Raw genomic sequence first — 17,159 nt, forward strand, 5'->3', positions numbered from 1 at the left:
AATTGACTTCCCCGTGTAGCCGCCCATCACTTTACAGAAGACATATTTGGGCGGTGTAGTGGTGGAGGCTTCGCTACACATCCTAAAACAATAACTACAGACATGGAAGCTGTAAATTTGATCGTTTGGATTTTCTTCAGTAAACAGGTTCACCTACCATGATGTTGCGGTTAACATGTCAATGTGATTTTAGCACTTTAGCTAACATCGCTATGCTAACATTTATGTTTCCCTGTCCCACTCCTTAATGTTGTCCTTGAATTATAAGCACACAAAGTGCATGATAGCAACATCATTAAACTGGGGGGGGGGGGGGGGGGGGGACTTCTTCCATCAATATTAATCTGATTTTGTACATTCCGGAAAACCAGCATCCTATACAGCAGCGTTTCTCAAAGTGTGGGGCGCGCCCCACTGGTGGGGAATAGAGACATGACAGGTGGGGCCGCGAGGAACGGGAGGACATTTCACTTTAAAAAAAAAATTGTATTATTATATTCTTAGATTTTTTTTTTTACTATGCTTTCATTGTCTATACACACTGTAAATCACTTTGTGATTCTGTCTGTGAAATCCGCTATATAAATAAATGGAAATTACCGGTACTTATTTTCACTGTAGGCTTTAAATTTCTCGGTAGGAGCGAAAGTTTGACAGACATAGCAACAGTAACTAATGGGGGCGGGGCTAAGCGGAACAAACTTTCGCGCGGATGGGTAGCAGGCTAATGTGTGGATCACAATTACACAAATATATACATTTGTGACTCGCACCTCAAAGGTCGTCGAGGCAGCTCAGCCCCGAACTCAATGAAGTTTTAACAGATGTTGTGAGCGCGGTAAATTTGATCAAAACACGACCACTGAAAGTGCGACTGTTCTCTGCACTGTGTGAGGAAATGGGAGCTGATCATACAGCCGTGCTGTTTCACAGTGAAGCAAAGTGCTGTCACTTGCCCTGTCTTGCCAAATGCATAGCTCCTCCTTTTTTTTTTGCAAAGATTGCAAAGTGGCACTTTTATTTTATTTATTATTGAACTTGATGCAAGTTATTAGATTTATTATTGAACTTGATGCACGTTATAACACTTTTTTTGATTTATTATTGAACTTGATGCAAGTTATAACACTTTTGTTTTATTTATTATTGAACTTGATGCAAGTTATAACACTTTTTTGATTTATTATTGAACGTGATGCAAGTTATAACACTTTTTTTGATTTATTATTGAACTTGATGCAAGTTATTTGATTTATTATTGAACTTGATGCAAGTTATAACACTTTTATTTGATTTATTATTGAACTTGATGCAAGTTATAACACTTTTTTGATTTATTATTGAACGTGATGCAAGTTATAACACTTTTGTTTTATTTATTAAACTTGATGGAAGTTATTTTATTTATTATTGAACTTGATGCAAGTTATAACACTTTTTTGATTTATTATTGAACGTGATGAAAGTTATAACACTTTTTTTGATTTATTATTGAACTTGATGCAAGTTATTTGATTTATTATTGAACTTGATGCAAGTTATCACACTTTTATTTGATTTATTATTGAACTTGATGCAAGTTATAACACTTTTTTTGATTTATTATTGAATTTGATGCAAGATATAACACTTTTTTTGATTTATTATTGAACTTGATGCAAGTTATAACACTTTTGTTTTATTTATTATTGAACTTGATGGAAGTTATTTTATTTATTATTGAACTTGATGCAAGTTATACCACAGCTGCACAGTTATTTTATTTATTATTGAACTTGATGTTATTTTATGTTATTGAGTTTGAATGTATACAACTTGATGTTCAATAAATTTGAAAATGTTAAAGCTTGGCATTAGCGCTCTGTTGGGGCGATGGGGGCAGGTGGGGCTTGAAAACTCCCCCTTGTCCAAAGTGGGGGATGACAAAAAAAGTTTGAGAACCACTGCTATACAGTAAACATTTGATTTTGGTCTATTTGTTTTGTCAGTTAGAAGAGCGCTCTACTGTTTTTGAGGACCTTCTGAAAAAACGCTAGTCAAAGATAATTTCTATGACAACACTTTAGTGTTTTTAAGAATATGCTGGAAAAATGTGAGTCTCTCACAGGTTGTTTTGAACTGAACTCGCAGGGCACCATCTGAAAAGCCCAATAGATAAAAAAAGAGAGGACCTAAAACGAAGCATGGATAAACACCACTAGTGTAACTAAAGAAATGACTACTGACTGGATGTGAAGTCAACAAATTACAGCAACACCTTAGTTACATAAATCACATTATGGGAAAAAAAAAATCTTAAAGCACTTAAAGCAGGGATGTCAAACTCGTTTTCATTGAGGGCCACATCGCAGTTATGGTTGCCCTCTGAGGGCCGCTTATAACAATGAGTAATATATGAATATACATGTATATGTATAATACTATAACAATATTTTTTTTTACATAAGCTGCAAAAAAAATAAAAAATTACTTTAAAAACTAGCAGCTCAGTCACCAGAATTTTACAGTATAGCAGTGGATGTTTTACAGCCAGAGGTGGGTAGTAATGCGCTACATTTACTCCGTTACATCTACTTGAGTAACTTTTGGGATAACTTGTACTTCTAAGAGTAGTTTTAATGCAACATACTTTTACTTTTACTTGAGTATATTTATAGAGAAGAAACGCTACTTTTACTCCGCTACTTTTATCTACATTCAGCTCGCTACTCGCTACTAATTTTTATCGATCTGTTAATGCACGCTTTGTTTGTTTTGGTCTGTCAGACAGACCTTCATAGTGCCTGCGTTTCAACAAATACAGTCACTGGTGACGTTCACTCCATTCCACCAATCAGATGCAGTCACTGGTGACGTTGGACCAATCAAACAGAGCCAGGGGTCACATGACCTGACTTAAACAAGTGTAAAAACTTATTGGGGTGTTACCATTTAGTGGTCAATTGTACGGAATATGTACTGTACTGTGCAATCTACTAATACAAGTTCCAATCAATCAATCAAAAGTGTGAAGGAAAAGAGACCATTTTTTATTTCAACCGTAGACCCCGTCAAAAGCCTAAAGACTGACTGCACAGTTCCTGTCTTCACAATAAAAGTGCCGCTCCATCGCGCCTGCGCTTTCAAAATAAGAGTCTCCGAAAGCCTGCGCAAACAAGCTAGCAAGCTACGGAGTTTGCCGCCAATGTATTTCTTGTAAAGTGTATAAAAACGAATATGGAAGCTGGACATATAAGATGCCAAAAACCAAGCACTTTCATGTGGTATTAGACAGAAAGGAGGAACTTTTTTTCTCCTCCATTTGAAAACGTGGACGTTTGTCATCACTACTGTCTGATTACAATCAATGCAAGTCATCACAATCAGGTAATACACCAACTTATATACTTGTCTTCATGAAAGAAAGGAATCTATATGTGTTAAACATGCATGTATATTCATTAAAACACTATTAACATGTAAACAAAAACGGCAAAAAAATATATATATAAATTATATACTGTATATATCAATGTATGTATATATATATATATATTTATATATATATATATATATGATGTGTGTGTATGTTACTCATCAGTTACTCAGTACTTGAGTAGTTTTTTTACAACATACTTTTTACTTTTACTCAAGTAAATATTTGGGTGACTACTCCTTACTTTTACTTGAGTAATAAATCTCTAAAGTAACAGTACTCTTACTTGAGCACAATTTCTGGCTACTCTACCCACCTCTGTTTACAGCATATAAAAACATTTAATAAATGGAATGGAAAAACAATACCATTGTTTTTAGTAGTAAAATTCAAGCAACAGAGCTGCCAGTTTTGTTTTGTTTTACTGTAAAATCTTGTTTTGTTTTTTTTGTTTGTTTTTTTAATGTTTTAATGCCTTACTGTATATGGACAAAAACAGGTCCAAAGTTGATTTTACGGCAAAAAAAAACTCAGTCTATAACCGCAAAATCTATTGTCAATTTTAAGTCTACAATTTGATTGATGATTTGTTTTGAATTCATAAGCCAAGCAGGTATTTAAGTACAGTATTTATCTTTATTTTAACAAAAGATATTTTTGGAACACATAATATAATATTTAGATTTTAATATTGAATATGCAATTGCATGCAGTACATGATTTTAATGTCAAAAGGGAAATACATATATTTAGGAAGAAAAGATTATGCATTTTATTAACGCATATTATTTCCAGGCTTTCGCGGGCCAGATTTGGCCCCCGGGCCTTGAGTTTGACACCTGTGACTTAAAGGGCCTCAGTTCGTTTGGACCTTGGTATTCCATTTGCTAGCAAGGTTAAAATGTCAACGCAAGGATCTGCCAATGTGTTTACAGTGGTAAAAGTTTCTCAAATCCTATCTACAAGTTATCTGCTTCAAAGAAATCCCCCTGGAGTCAAACACCCTTTCCCTACCTCCTCTGCCACACCTTCATGCACTCCTGGAAAGATTTTTCCGGGATCCTCCGCAGCTTCTTGGTCACGACCATCCCGATGTCATCAACCTTTTTTTTTTTTTTTTTTCCCAAACGGGTCCCCTTGATGATCACCCTAAGCTTGGGAAAGAGGGGAAAGTGAGTATAGTGATTGCGCCAGCATTGAGATATTCTTCTTGGCCAGGAACTGTTGTGACATTCAGGGCATTGTGAGCAGGCGCGTTGTCCTGCCACAACTCTCACCTCTTCTTGTGTACTGAATGAAGCAAAGCCGCAGGATCGCTTTGTAGGCGTGCTTGTGAACTTGCAGTGGACGACGCCCCTCACTTTAAAAGGATCCTGGAACTTTTCTGACACTATGACTCTCATCATATTGTTACGCAATTCATTGACAACTTCTTTCAAAACAGGGAAAAATACATCGTTTGGTCCGAAAAGCAGGCCCGGCCCTAACCAATCTGGCGCCCTAGGCAAGATTTTAGGTGGCGCCCCCCCACATCGGCAGTGAAGTGTATATACTCACAAGAACCCGAATAGCTTTGTCTTTGACCTTTTTTTTTTTTTACTTACAACTATACCTAATATATAAAGGGGTGGAAAAGTGACGATTACCTGCAGGGCAAACATTAGCTAACCAGAAGGCAATAACAATGTAAACAAAAAACACCTGCTTAAAAGATCTAATACAAACATTTATATGCACGTACAACACTTATAACTTTTAGCATATCAGTATGTGGAATTAAATTATGGAATGGATTAAGTAAAGAAGTTAAAAATTGTACTGATATGATCCAGGTTGTTCAAAATAATAGTGCTTACAGAGTACAAAGAAGAATTATGAGAAATACTTTCAACCTTATTGAAAATAAGATATTCTTCATCTCAGTATGTTAATAATGACTGAATTAATGAATGAATTACATATTACAAAACTGTTGTATACTAATTCAGGGGGAGGAGGGGGGGGGGGCGTAATGTTGTAACAAATAATATTTCTATTAAATAGGCTTTACTTTGCATTTTAATTAACGTGGGATTATTTTTTGTATTTAGAAATAATAGTACCAACTTTCTTTTTTTTTTTTCTTTTCTCCAACATTTGTGGCACTGGCGTGGCGCCCCCTGATGGACGGCGCCCTTAGCATTTGCCTATACGGCCTATGCCACGGGCCGGCCCTGCCGAAAAGCATTTGTTTTTGCAAAGAAAGATGAATAAGAGTCTGCTTGCAGAGCTTGCATCTCATCATTTATACATTTTCTTACACAACTGTGATAAATACACACTTTGACATTTTAATAAAGAAGTTTCATATCTGCTACTTCCTCACCAACGTGTGGTTTACTTACAGATATTCATTTCCTCATTGTGCATATTACTGCTGGGGAGTAGGCGGGAATTGTTTACTCCTAGCTATTACACTCTCCATCCAGTTTTACAGGTGGAGGAGTGTTTTCTTTATTGGGTGACAAACGACCATATTTGGCACCCGACAACAAACACAATAGTGCAAATAAAACCCATCAGATGTTATTGACTGTGAGGGCCGCAGCGTCATTTAAAGGTACATTAAACACAGCATGACAAGAAGTTTATTATCATTTTTTCCCCCTTTGTTGGCTTCTTTTTAAGTTGTTGTTTTTCTTTTTACATGACAAACCGCCCTCTGTTAGAATAGTGGGTCTCAAGACACACTGGGATATATTACCGTATTTTCCGCACTATAAGGCGCACCTAAAAACCACAAATTTACTCAAAAGCTGACAGTGCGCCTTATAACCCGGTGCGCTTTATATATGGATTAATATTAAGATTCATTTTCATAAAGTTTCGGTCTCGTAACTACGGTAAACAGCCGCCATCTTTTTTCCTGGTAGAACAGGAAGCGCTTCTTCTTCTACGCAAGCAACCGCCAAGGTAAGCACCCGCCCCCATAGAACAGGAAGCGCTTCTTCTTCTACTGTAAGCAACCACCCGCCCGCGTAGAAGAAGAAAAAGCGCGCGGATATTACCGTACGTTTCATTTCCTTTGTGTGTTTACATCTGTAAAGACCACAAAATGGCTCCTACTAAGCGACAGGGATCCGGTTCATGAAAAGACGCAATCTCTCCATCCGCACACGGATTACTATTTCACAGCAACTGATATTCCTGTGAACCGCACTGTGGATACAACGGGAGCACGTACGGTGAATATTCGCACCACAGGGAATGAGAAGTCATCCTTCACTGTGGTTCTAGCTTGCCATGCTAATGGCCAGAAACTTCCACCCATGGTGATATTCAAAAGGAAGACCTTGCCAAAAGAGACCTTTCCAGCCGGCGTCATCATAAAAGCTAACTCGAAGGGATGGATGAAGAAAAGATGAGCGAGTGGTTAAGGTAAGTTTAAGTTTACGCGAAGAGGCCGGGTGGCTTTTTTCACGCAGCTCTGTCCATGTTGATATACGATTCCATGCGCGCCCACATCACGCTGGTTTTAATATATTATTAAAGTTTGACTGACCTATTTGACTGTTTTTTTGACATTCCTTTAGCGCAGTTAGATGCGGCTTACAACACGGGGCGGCTTATAGGTGGACAAAGTTTTGAAATATGCCGTTCATTGAAGGCGCGGCTTATAACCCAGGGCGCCTTATGGTGCGGAAAATACGGTAACTTTCTATCGGGTTGCATGTTGCTTGTCACACAAGAAGGGAATAAAGGGCAGATAAATTGCTGCCATATGATTCCTTTTGCCCCTCAGGAGGCCGATATGTACATATGTTGCTGACATTTCCCCCATTTCACTTCCCCACACTATCATCAGCACCCGTGACATGCAAACAAAACATGACAGAGTGAGCCTGTGTCTGTGTCTGTGCACCAATCACTGGGTGGGAGACAGCCATAAAGCCTTAGCTTGGGAATCCCGTAATGGGCCACCGCAGCAGGGGCAATACTTGTATTATGGCGCTTGCCATTGGGGCGCAAATAGGATCATTATTTTTGATTTGGAACAGTGGCAAGTGCTGGATAATTCCATCAAACTCAATGCCACTGCGTTATGTCGCACAAATCCTCAAGTGTTGCGTGCATGGTTTTATAATAACAGAATTTATTTAATTACAGGACAAAAACAATCAATTACAATGTCCGCCAAATGACCGTGGTCTATGCGGCACACACTACTTGACACACTGCTCGGCTAGCTCGTGACAGTAAAGGGGATGATGGAGCGTGCTCTCCGACTTGTACTGCCGCTGAGCCGGCTGCTATTTCTCTCCACAGTGGTTAGCCAGAAGAGACAGTGACCGCAGGAAAGGCTTCTCCGGAGGATGAGCGGCTTTAAAAGATTCTGCTGAGGGATTTCATTGGAAGGAAAACAGGGGGTCTTCCCCCGTGAAAGCACGACTGCAAAATTAGATTCTGATGTCATCTAAAGACATTTGAGTTTTTAAATACAAAGGTTTTTGACCGTGCTCATATGGTCTCCTCAACGATAAACTCAATGGAGTGCTGCGGGGACTGCGTTGTCTCCACCATGGTGATCTCGCCACCGTCCATGGTGATGGTGGGCAGGTTGAGGCCATGCGCCCCCAGCATTGACGGAGGCAAGATGACCATCTGTGACCCTCCCTCAATGTTGCGGAGTTCCTCGGCCGGAATCATGATGGTCTCGCCACCCACCTCGCTAGCCTGCAGTACGTAAATAGTCTGCACGCCACCGCTGTCCATCTCCACCTCAGTGGAGGCGATGGAGGACAGCACTTTGGCGCCTTCCAAAACCTTCTGAACCTGCGCCTGCTCAGCGGCGTTAGCCTGCTGCTCAACGGCCTCCGCCGGGAGGTCGCCGTGTTGGCGGATGTGCTTGTCCAGATTGGAGCGGGAGCGGAAGGCGGCGGGGCAGTGCGGGCAGGCGTAGGGCTTCTCGCCGCTGTGGGTGCGGGCGTGTTCGGTGAGGCGGGCCGCCACGCTGAAGCTCTTGCCGCAGATCCAGCAGCAGAAAGGCCGCTCGCCACTGTGGATGCGCTCGTGGTCCTGCAGGTGAGGCAGCTGGCGGAAGCTTTTGCCACAGGTGACGCACTGGTGGAAAACAAAACAGGAGCTAAGAGGAGGTACAGCAACCGTCACGTTATACCAGAGGCACTGAGTTGCAACTAGGGATGGCCGATACGGCCTAAAATCTTAATTGCGATATATATTGCAGCCTCCTGCGATAATGACACATATTACAATATATTATTTAGTATATAAATGATAATAGAACCATTTCAAGCTGCTGCTGCTGATGTATGCGGTAACATATCCCTACATACCGTATTTTCCGCACTATAAGGCGTAGTTGGCAGGTATGTAAAGCTATTGAACGTAAACAGAAGTGGGCGGGTCGAAACAAATATTGACAGAAACGATACAAAGTGGGATATCAGTATATGGCCAATATTACAGTGATTAAATTGGTTTTTTTCTTCACAAAATTGTCTTTTTTTTAATTGTTTACAAACTTAAAAAAATAAAAGTCAATCGCAGTTTTTGCTTTTGTTTAGATATTTTGCATTACCGTATTTTCCGCACTATAAGGCGCACCTAAAAACCACAAATTTTCTCAAAAGCTGACAGTGCGCCTTATAACCCGGTGCGCTTTATATATGGATAAATATTAAGATTCATTTTCATAAAGTTTCGGTCTCGCAACTTCGGTAAACAGCCGCCATCTTTTTTCCCGGTAGAACAGGAAGCGCTTCTTCTTCTACGCAAGCAACCGCCAAGGTAAGCACCCGCCCCCATAGAACAGGAAGCGCTTCTTCTTCTACTGTAAGCAACCACCCGCCCGCGTAGAAGAAGAAAAAGCGCGCGGATATTATAATTTCCTTTGTGTGTTTAGATCTGTAAAGACCACAAAATGGCTCCTACAAAGCGACAGGGATCCGGTTCATGAAAAGACGCAATCTCTCCATCCGCACACGGATTACTATTTCACAGCAACTGATATTCCTGTGAACCGCACTGTGGATACAACGGGAGCACGTACGGTGAATATTCGCACCACAGGGAATGAGAAGTCATCCTTCACTGTGGTTCTAGCTTGCCATGCTAATGGCCAGAAACTTCCACCCATGGTGATATTCAAAAGGAAGACCTTGCCAAAAGAGACCTTTCCAGCCGGCGTCATCATAAAAGCTAACTCGAAGGGATGGATGAAGAAAAGATGAGCGAGTGGTTAAGGTAAGTTTAAGTTTACGCGAAGAGGCCGGGTGGCTTTTTTCACGCAGCTTTGTCCATGTTGATATACGATTCCATGCGCGCCCACATCACGCTGGTTTTAATATATTATTAAAGTTTGACTGACCTATTTGACTGTTTTTTTGACATTCCTTTAGCGCAGTTAGATGCGGCTTACAACACGGGGCGGCTTATAGGTGGACAAAGTTTTGAAATATGCCGTTCATTGAAGGCGCGGCTTATAACCCAGGGCGCCTTATGGTGCGGAAAATACGGTACTTAATTTCTGGTTGTATTATTTTGTCAAAACTATTAATAATCTATTTGCTAAATAACTGTTAATTGGTTACTGTCTGCTGCAATATGGTTCATTCTGCACTTATGTTAAAATGTAAAAATCACTTATTCTTCTGTTGTTATAATACTTTACATTAGTTTTAGACGATATTACAAATGTGGGTATTGAGCCTATACAAAGTAGTCACAGGGGCAGTGTTGCTCATACAAATATTAATAAGTCAAATTTTCAGGATAACAGAATGATTTACCACAATTACAATCAGACAAAAACACAGGATGCAGGGGCGCCACTAGGGATTTTGGGCCCCATGAAAAGAATCTTTACAGGGCCCCCAACACAGTGTCATTATTTTTTCTGTATTATAATTTCATCATCATTAGGGGCCTCTCTGGGCCCCCCTCCATCATGGGCCCCTAGAATCCGTCTCCTTTACCCCCCCTTTTCGGCGCCCCTGACAGGATGTAACAATATCAATTAAACACTACTACTGGCTCTGATTTACACACACAAGTTAAGATAGAAGAGACTAAATGCTTTCATCGTTTCTACAGGAAAGTAACCAGCATAAAAGGAGAACATTAGCAATTGATTAGTAAGAGACAATGGTATCCACACAGTACAGCAACACGTCTGTCAGCCATTGAAATGATCAAGTGGAGAGACCAAACACTGAAAGTGCATGGCAACTGGGCACAAAGGTTCTGAACATTCTGTGGCTTCAGAAGGAATAAAATAAATCAAGGATGCCTGCTCACCAAATAGGGACTTGTATTTCTTTTTTCACTTTGCAAGCTGATAGAATATATCATTATATTAGAATCTATATTGTTTGTCATCATATATTCTCAATGTATCAGATGTATTTATTAATATTATGAATATGTCTACAAGGCTTCTCCTTTCGCTTGCAGTAATGCGTCATTTCCGATATTTGGACGTTGGTGTGCACACACACACACACACATACATATACACACACACATATATACATACATATATACACACACACACACACACATATATACACACACACATATATATATATATACACCGTATTTTCCGCACTATTAGCCGCACCTAAAAACCACAAATTTACTCAAAAGCTGACAGTGCGGCTTATAACCCGGTGCGCTTTATATATGGATTAATATTAAGATTCATTTTCATAAAGTTTCGGTCTCGCAACTACGGTAAACAGCCGCCATCTTTTTTCCCCGTAGAAGAGGAAGTGCTTCTCCTTCTACGCAAGCAACCGCCAAGGTAAGCACCCGCCCCCATAGAACAGGAAGCGCTTCTTCTTCTACTGTAAGCAACCACCCGCCCCCGTAGAAGAAGAAGAAGCGCGCGGATATTACGTTTCATTTCCTTTGTGTGTTTACATCTGTAAAGACCACAAAATGGCTCCTACTAAGCGACAGGTTTCCGGTTCATGAAAAGACGCAATCTCTCCATCCGCACACGGACTACTATTTCACAGCAACTGCCTAAAGACTTTCAAGAAAAGCTGGCTACTTTCCGTGCATATTGTAAAAACAAGATAGCTGAAAAAAAGATCCGGCCAGAGAACATTATCAACATGGACGAGGTTCCACTGACTTTTGATATTCCTGTGAACCGCACTGTGGATACAACGGGAGCACGTACGGTGAATATTCGCACCACAGGGAATGAGAAGTCATCCTTCACTGTGGTTCTAGCTTGCCATGCTAATGGCCAGAAACTTCCACCCATGGTGATATTCAAAAGGAAGACCTTGCCAAAAGAGACCTTTCCAGCCGGCGTCATCATAAAAGCTAACTCGAAGGGATGGATGAAGAAAAGATGAGCGAGTGGTTAAGGTAAGTTTACGCGAAGAGGCCGGGTGGCTTTTTTCACGCAGCTCCGTCCATGTTGATATACGACTCCATGCGCGCCCACATCACGCTGGTTTTTAATATATTATTAAAGTTTGACTGACCTATCTGACTGTTTTTTTGACATTCCTTTAGCGCAGTTAGATGCGGCTTACAACACGGGGCGGCTTATAGGTGGACAAAGTTTTGAAATATGCCGTTCATTGAAGGTGCGGCTTATAACCCAGGGCGCCTTATGGTGCGGAAAATACGGTATACACACACACACACATATACACATATATATATGTATATATATATACATGTATATATATATATATATATATATATATATATATACACACACATGTATATATATATACATACATATATATATATATACATATATATATATACATATGTACACATATATATATACATATATACACACACACATATATATATATATACACATATATATATATACATACATATATATATACATATATATACACACATATGTATATATATACACATACATATATATATATATATATATAAATAAAGTTGATTTGATTTGATTTATATATATATATATATATGTGTATGTATATATGTGTATGTATATATATATATATATGTATGTATGTGTATGTATGTATGTATATATAAATGTGTATGTATTTATGTATATATATGTATGTGTTCATATATATATATATACACACACACATATATATATGAACACATACATATATATACATAAATACATACACATTTATATACACACATACATATATATATGTACATATTCACATACATATATATATATATATATATATATATATATATATATATATATATATATATATATACACACACATATATATATATATAATGGGTAGAGCGGCCGTGCCAGAAACCAGAGGGTTGCAGGTTCTCTCCCCGCCTCTTGACATCCAAATCGCTGCCGTTGTGTCCTTGGGCAAGGCACTTCACCCTTGCCCCCGGTGCCGCTCACACTGGTGAATGAATGATGAATGAATGATGGGTGGTGGTCGGAGGGGCCGTAGGCGCAAACTGGCAGCCTCGCTTCCGTCAGTCTACCCCAGGGCAGCTGTGGCTACATATGCTAACCACCACCAGCGCTCTTAGTATCTAATAATAGAAAAGCCCGATATAAAATCTAATCCATTATTATTATTATTACACTAACATCCAAAAATTGGAAATGACGCATTACCACATACATCAGTAGCAAAATGAGGAGCCTTGTAGACATATTAATAAATACAATTAATACATTGACAATATATGATGACAAACAACATATTAACAATATAAAATATAATAATTATAGATGTATAACTAATCAATTTAAAATCAAATCGTAGCCCCTGTAATCGTAATGGAATAGTGAGGTGCCCAAAGATTCTCATCTCTCGAGGCAAGTACACAAGACATAAGATAGTGTATTTGTTTTATTATTTATCTAAACATAGTGCAACATTTTGTGCACTATATGTATTATTCAATACTAATTTTGTCTTTTTTTATTACATTTCACTTTTGTTACTGTATGTAAAAATCTGCACTGCAACTACCGTATTTTCCGCACCATAAGCCGCCCTGGGTTATAAGCCGCGCCTTCAATGAACGGCATATTTCAAAACTTTGTCCACCTATAAGCCGCCCCGTGTTATAAGCCGCATCTAACTGCGCTAAAGGAATGTCAAAAAAACAGTCAGATAGGTCAGTCAAACTTTAATAATATATTAAAAACCAGCGTGATGTGGGCGCGCATGGAGTCGTATATCAACATGGACGGAGCTGCGTGAAAAAAGCCACCCGGCCTCTTCGCGTAAACTTACCTTAACCACTCGCTCATCTTTTCTTCATCCATCCATCCCTTCGAGTTAGCTTTTATGATGACGCCGGCTGGAAAGGTCTCTTTTGGCAAGGTCTTCCTTTTGAATATCACCATGGGTGGAAGTTTCTGGCCATTAGCATGGCAAGCTAGAACCACAGTGAAGGATGACTTCTCATTCCCTGTGGTGCGAATATTCACCGTACGTGCTCCCGTTATATCCACAGTGCGGTTCACAGGAATATCAAAAGTCAGTGGAACCTCGTCCATGTTGATAATGTTCTCTGGCCGGATCTTTTTTTCAGCTATCTTGTTTTTACAATATGCACGGAAAGTAGCCAGCTTTTCTTGAAAGTCTTTAGGCAGTTGCTGTGAAATAGTAGTCCGTGTGCGGATGGAGAGATTGCGTCTTTTCATGAACCGGAAACCTGTCGCTTAGTAGGAGCCATTTTGTGGTCTTTACAGATGTAAACACACAAAGGAAATGAAACGTAATATCCGCGCGTTTCTTCTTCTTCTACGCGGGCGGGTGGTTGCTTACAGTAGAAGAAGAAGCGCTTCCTGTTCTATGGGGGCGGGTGCTTACCTTGGCGGTTGCTTGCGTAGAAGAAGAAGCACTTCCTCTTCTACGGGGAAAAAAAGATGGCGGCTGTTTACCGTAGTTGCGAGACCGAAACTTTATGAAAATGAATCTTAATATTAATCCATATATAAAGCGCACCGGGTTATAAGCCGCACTGTCAGCTTTTGAGTAAATTTGTGGTTTTTAGGTGCGGCTAATAGTGCGGAAAATACGGTACATAATTTCCCCATTGTGAGACAAATAAAGTATATCCTTTCATATCCTAACAGCAACATAAGGTGCCGCTGATTCTCATTTGGTGATTCTTCATACGTTTATGACTCCATGATACATAATCCAGTCTCAGTTCGAGGGTTTCAGTATTTTTTAGGCTAAAACTCCATGCTTCTGTTGAGTGTGCATCTTAAATATATTTGACATAAATTAATACCCAGCACTGTGTTGGCCTGTTATGTGTTGGAGGCCCAGTCAAACGTGACATCCATCAATTTTCTAGATATATACTACGACGACATCAACATTATATCAAACTCCACAGCGGCCCGGTGCAATGGGGCAGGGCGGGTGGACACAGTGGATGTCACCAGCACGGCAAAGATGGAGGGTCGTTGGTGGGTGGTGTGGGGTGGGGTGGTGAGGGATTCCCAGAATAGTAACAGGAGCTGACAGGCCCTAATTCAGCCCTGCCATTAATCACCAGTACAGCATGGGAGGAAACACCCGCAGGACACACACGGCACAAATGGCCGCGGTCCAGAAGTGGCAGGATGGCCGCAGCGGGGGCGGGGCAGATAGTGAGACCGTGACGGGTGAGCCAGTGCTGAATTTAAAATGCAGGTACCGTATTTTCCGCACTATTAGCCGCACCTAAAAACCACAAATTTACTCAAAAGCTGACAGTGCGGCTTATAACCCGGTGCGCTTTATATATGGATTAATATTAAGATTCATTTTCATAAAGTTTAGGTCTCGCAACTACGCCATCTTTTTTCCCCGTAGAAGAGGAAGTGCTTCTTCTTCTACGGTAAGCAACCGCCAAGGTAAGCACCCGCCCCCATAGAAGAAGAAGCGCGCGGGTATTACGTTTCATTTCCTTTGTGTGTTTACATCTGTAAAGACCACAAAATGGCTCCTACTAAGCGACACACTGTGGTTCTAGCTTGCCATGCTAATGGCCAGAAACTTCCACCCATGGTGATATTCAAAAGGAAGACCTTGCCAAAAGAGAACTTTCCAGCCGGCGTCATCATAAAAGCTAACTCGAAGGGATGGATGGATGAAGAAAAGATGAGCGAGTGGTTAAGGGAAGTTTACGCGAAGAGGCCGGGTGGCTTTTTTCACGCAGCTCCGTCCATGTTGATATACGACTCCATGCGCGCCCACATCACAGATGGTGTCAAAAAACAAGTGAAGCACACAAATACAACACTCGCCGTCATTCCGGGTGGATTAACCAAAGAACTCCAACCGCTCGATATTGGTGTCAACAAGGCATTTAAAGCATGACTGCGAACGGCGTGGGAACAATGGATGACCGAAGGCGAACACACATTCACTAAGACAGGGAGACAGCGCCGGACGACATACGCCAACATCTGCCAGTGGATCGTAAATGCCTGGGCGGATATTTCGGTCTCAACTGTGGTCCGAGCTTTCCGGAAGGCAGGATTCACGGAACTGCTGGAAAAACAACAGCGACACTGACTCTGATGACTTCGACGAGACGGAGCCGGCCATTTTGGATCCCGTAATTCGCCCAACTTTTTAATTCGGACACCGTAGGAGAAGAATTCGAGGGATTTATGAATGAAGAATAACTTCAGAAAGTGAGCGTTATGTTTATTTTGTGTGTTGTGACATTAACGTTCGAGCAACATTAAGTTATTGCAATTGCTCTGCACTATTTTGAATTTTACTATGTTTGTGATTGCACATTTGCACATTACCGTACATTTTGGGAGTGAACAGAGTTGTTAGAACGCTGGTTTTTAATATATTATTAAAGTTTAACTGACCTATCTGACTGTTTTTTTGACATTCCCTGTAGCGCAGTTAGATGCGGCTTATAACACGGGGCGGCTTATAGGTGGACAAAGTTTTGAAATATGCCGTTCATTGAAGGCGCGGCTTATAACACGGGGCGGCTTATGGTGCGGAAAATACGGTAATAAAAAAGGTGTCTGTGCCTTACATGGAAATAAGAGGAATTATGACAGGACAATGATTCTGATACAGAAGAACAAGGATGCACGCAAGCATGCAAACACCCCCCACACACTTACCTCGAAGGGCCTCTCGTTGGTGTGGGTTCTCATGTGAACTTGGAAGGTGGAGTTGTAGGCGAACCCCTTGTGGCAAATCTGACACTCAAAGCGGACCTGGTTTTTGGACTTCCCCAGCTTGCCTTGGAAGTGGGCCACCACGTGCTCCTCCAGAGCCTTGTTGGAGATGAAGCGGCGGCGGCAAGGCCTCACCGGACATTTAAGCGGCGTCTGGCCTGTGTGGGACAGGCGGTGGAGGTCCAGGCTCTCCTGGGTCATGCAGCGGTGGCCACACAGGTCGCATTCCATCTGAAGACAAGGAGAAGACAATGAGAAAATGACAGAAGGAAGGGAAAGCAGTGAAGAGAGAAAAGTTGTCCCAATGCTCTTATTCAGTAGCAGCACAAACGCCATATAAGCATCGTCCACTGTGTCACAATAAAATTTGGAAGCAAATCAAAATGTTTCTTCTTTACACAAAACTCTAGAGGTTGAGCAGCGATGATGACAACAAAGCAGGAAATAGAATTTATTGTGACACAGCAGTAGCATACGGTAGCAGCAAAAGTACAAAAACAAATGCTGCAAAATGTGTTCAGTCTTGATGAGAAAAGCCTCACTTCCCAGGTGACACATGCAGTTATTTCTTTCTGCACATTC

The 17,159-nt window shown here is 40.7% G+C and overlaps 1 protein-coding gene across 3 annotated transcripts in view; it reads right to left on the reverse strand.

The window, feature by feature from the left end:
- Positions 1-7,465: 7,465 nt before the first annotated feature.
- znf574 (zinc finger protein 574) overlaps positions 7,466-17,159 on the reverse strand; it is an 81,084-nt gene continuing 71,390 nt past the window's right edge. For all 3 annotated transcript variants that reach the window (XM_061947358.1, XM_061947351.1, XM_061947343.1), the window contains 2 exons: positions 16,521-16,808; positions 7,466-8,515 (listed from right to left, as the gene is read on the reverse strand). In XM_061947358.1, the coding sequence (XP_061803342.1) occupies positions 7,913-8,515; positions 16,521-16,808 (891 nt within the window). In that variant the 3' untranslated portion in view covers positions 7,466-7,912. The remainder of the gene's footprint in view (positions 8,516-16,520; positions 16,809-17,159) is intronic.

The sequence above is a fragment of the Nerophis lumbriciformis genome, linkage group LG04 (assembly GCF_033978685.3).
Source record: "Nerophis lumbriciformis linkage group LG04, RoL_Nlum_v2.1, whole genome shotgun sequence".
Taxonomy (NCBI): Eukaryota; Metazoa; Chordata; class Actinopteri; order Syngnathiformes; family Syngnathidae; genus Nerophis; species Nerophis lumbriciformis.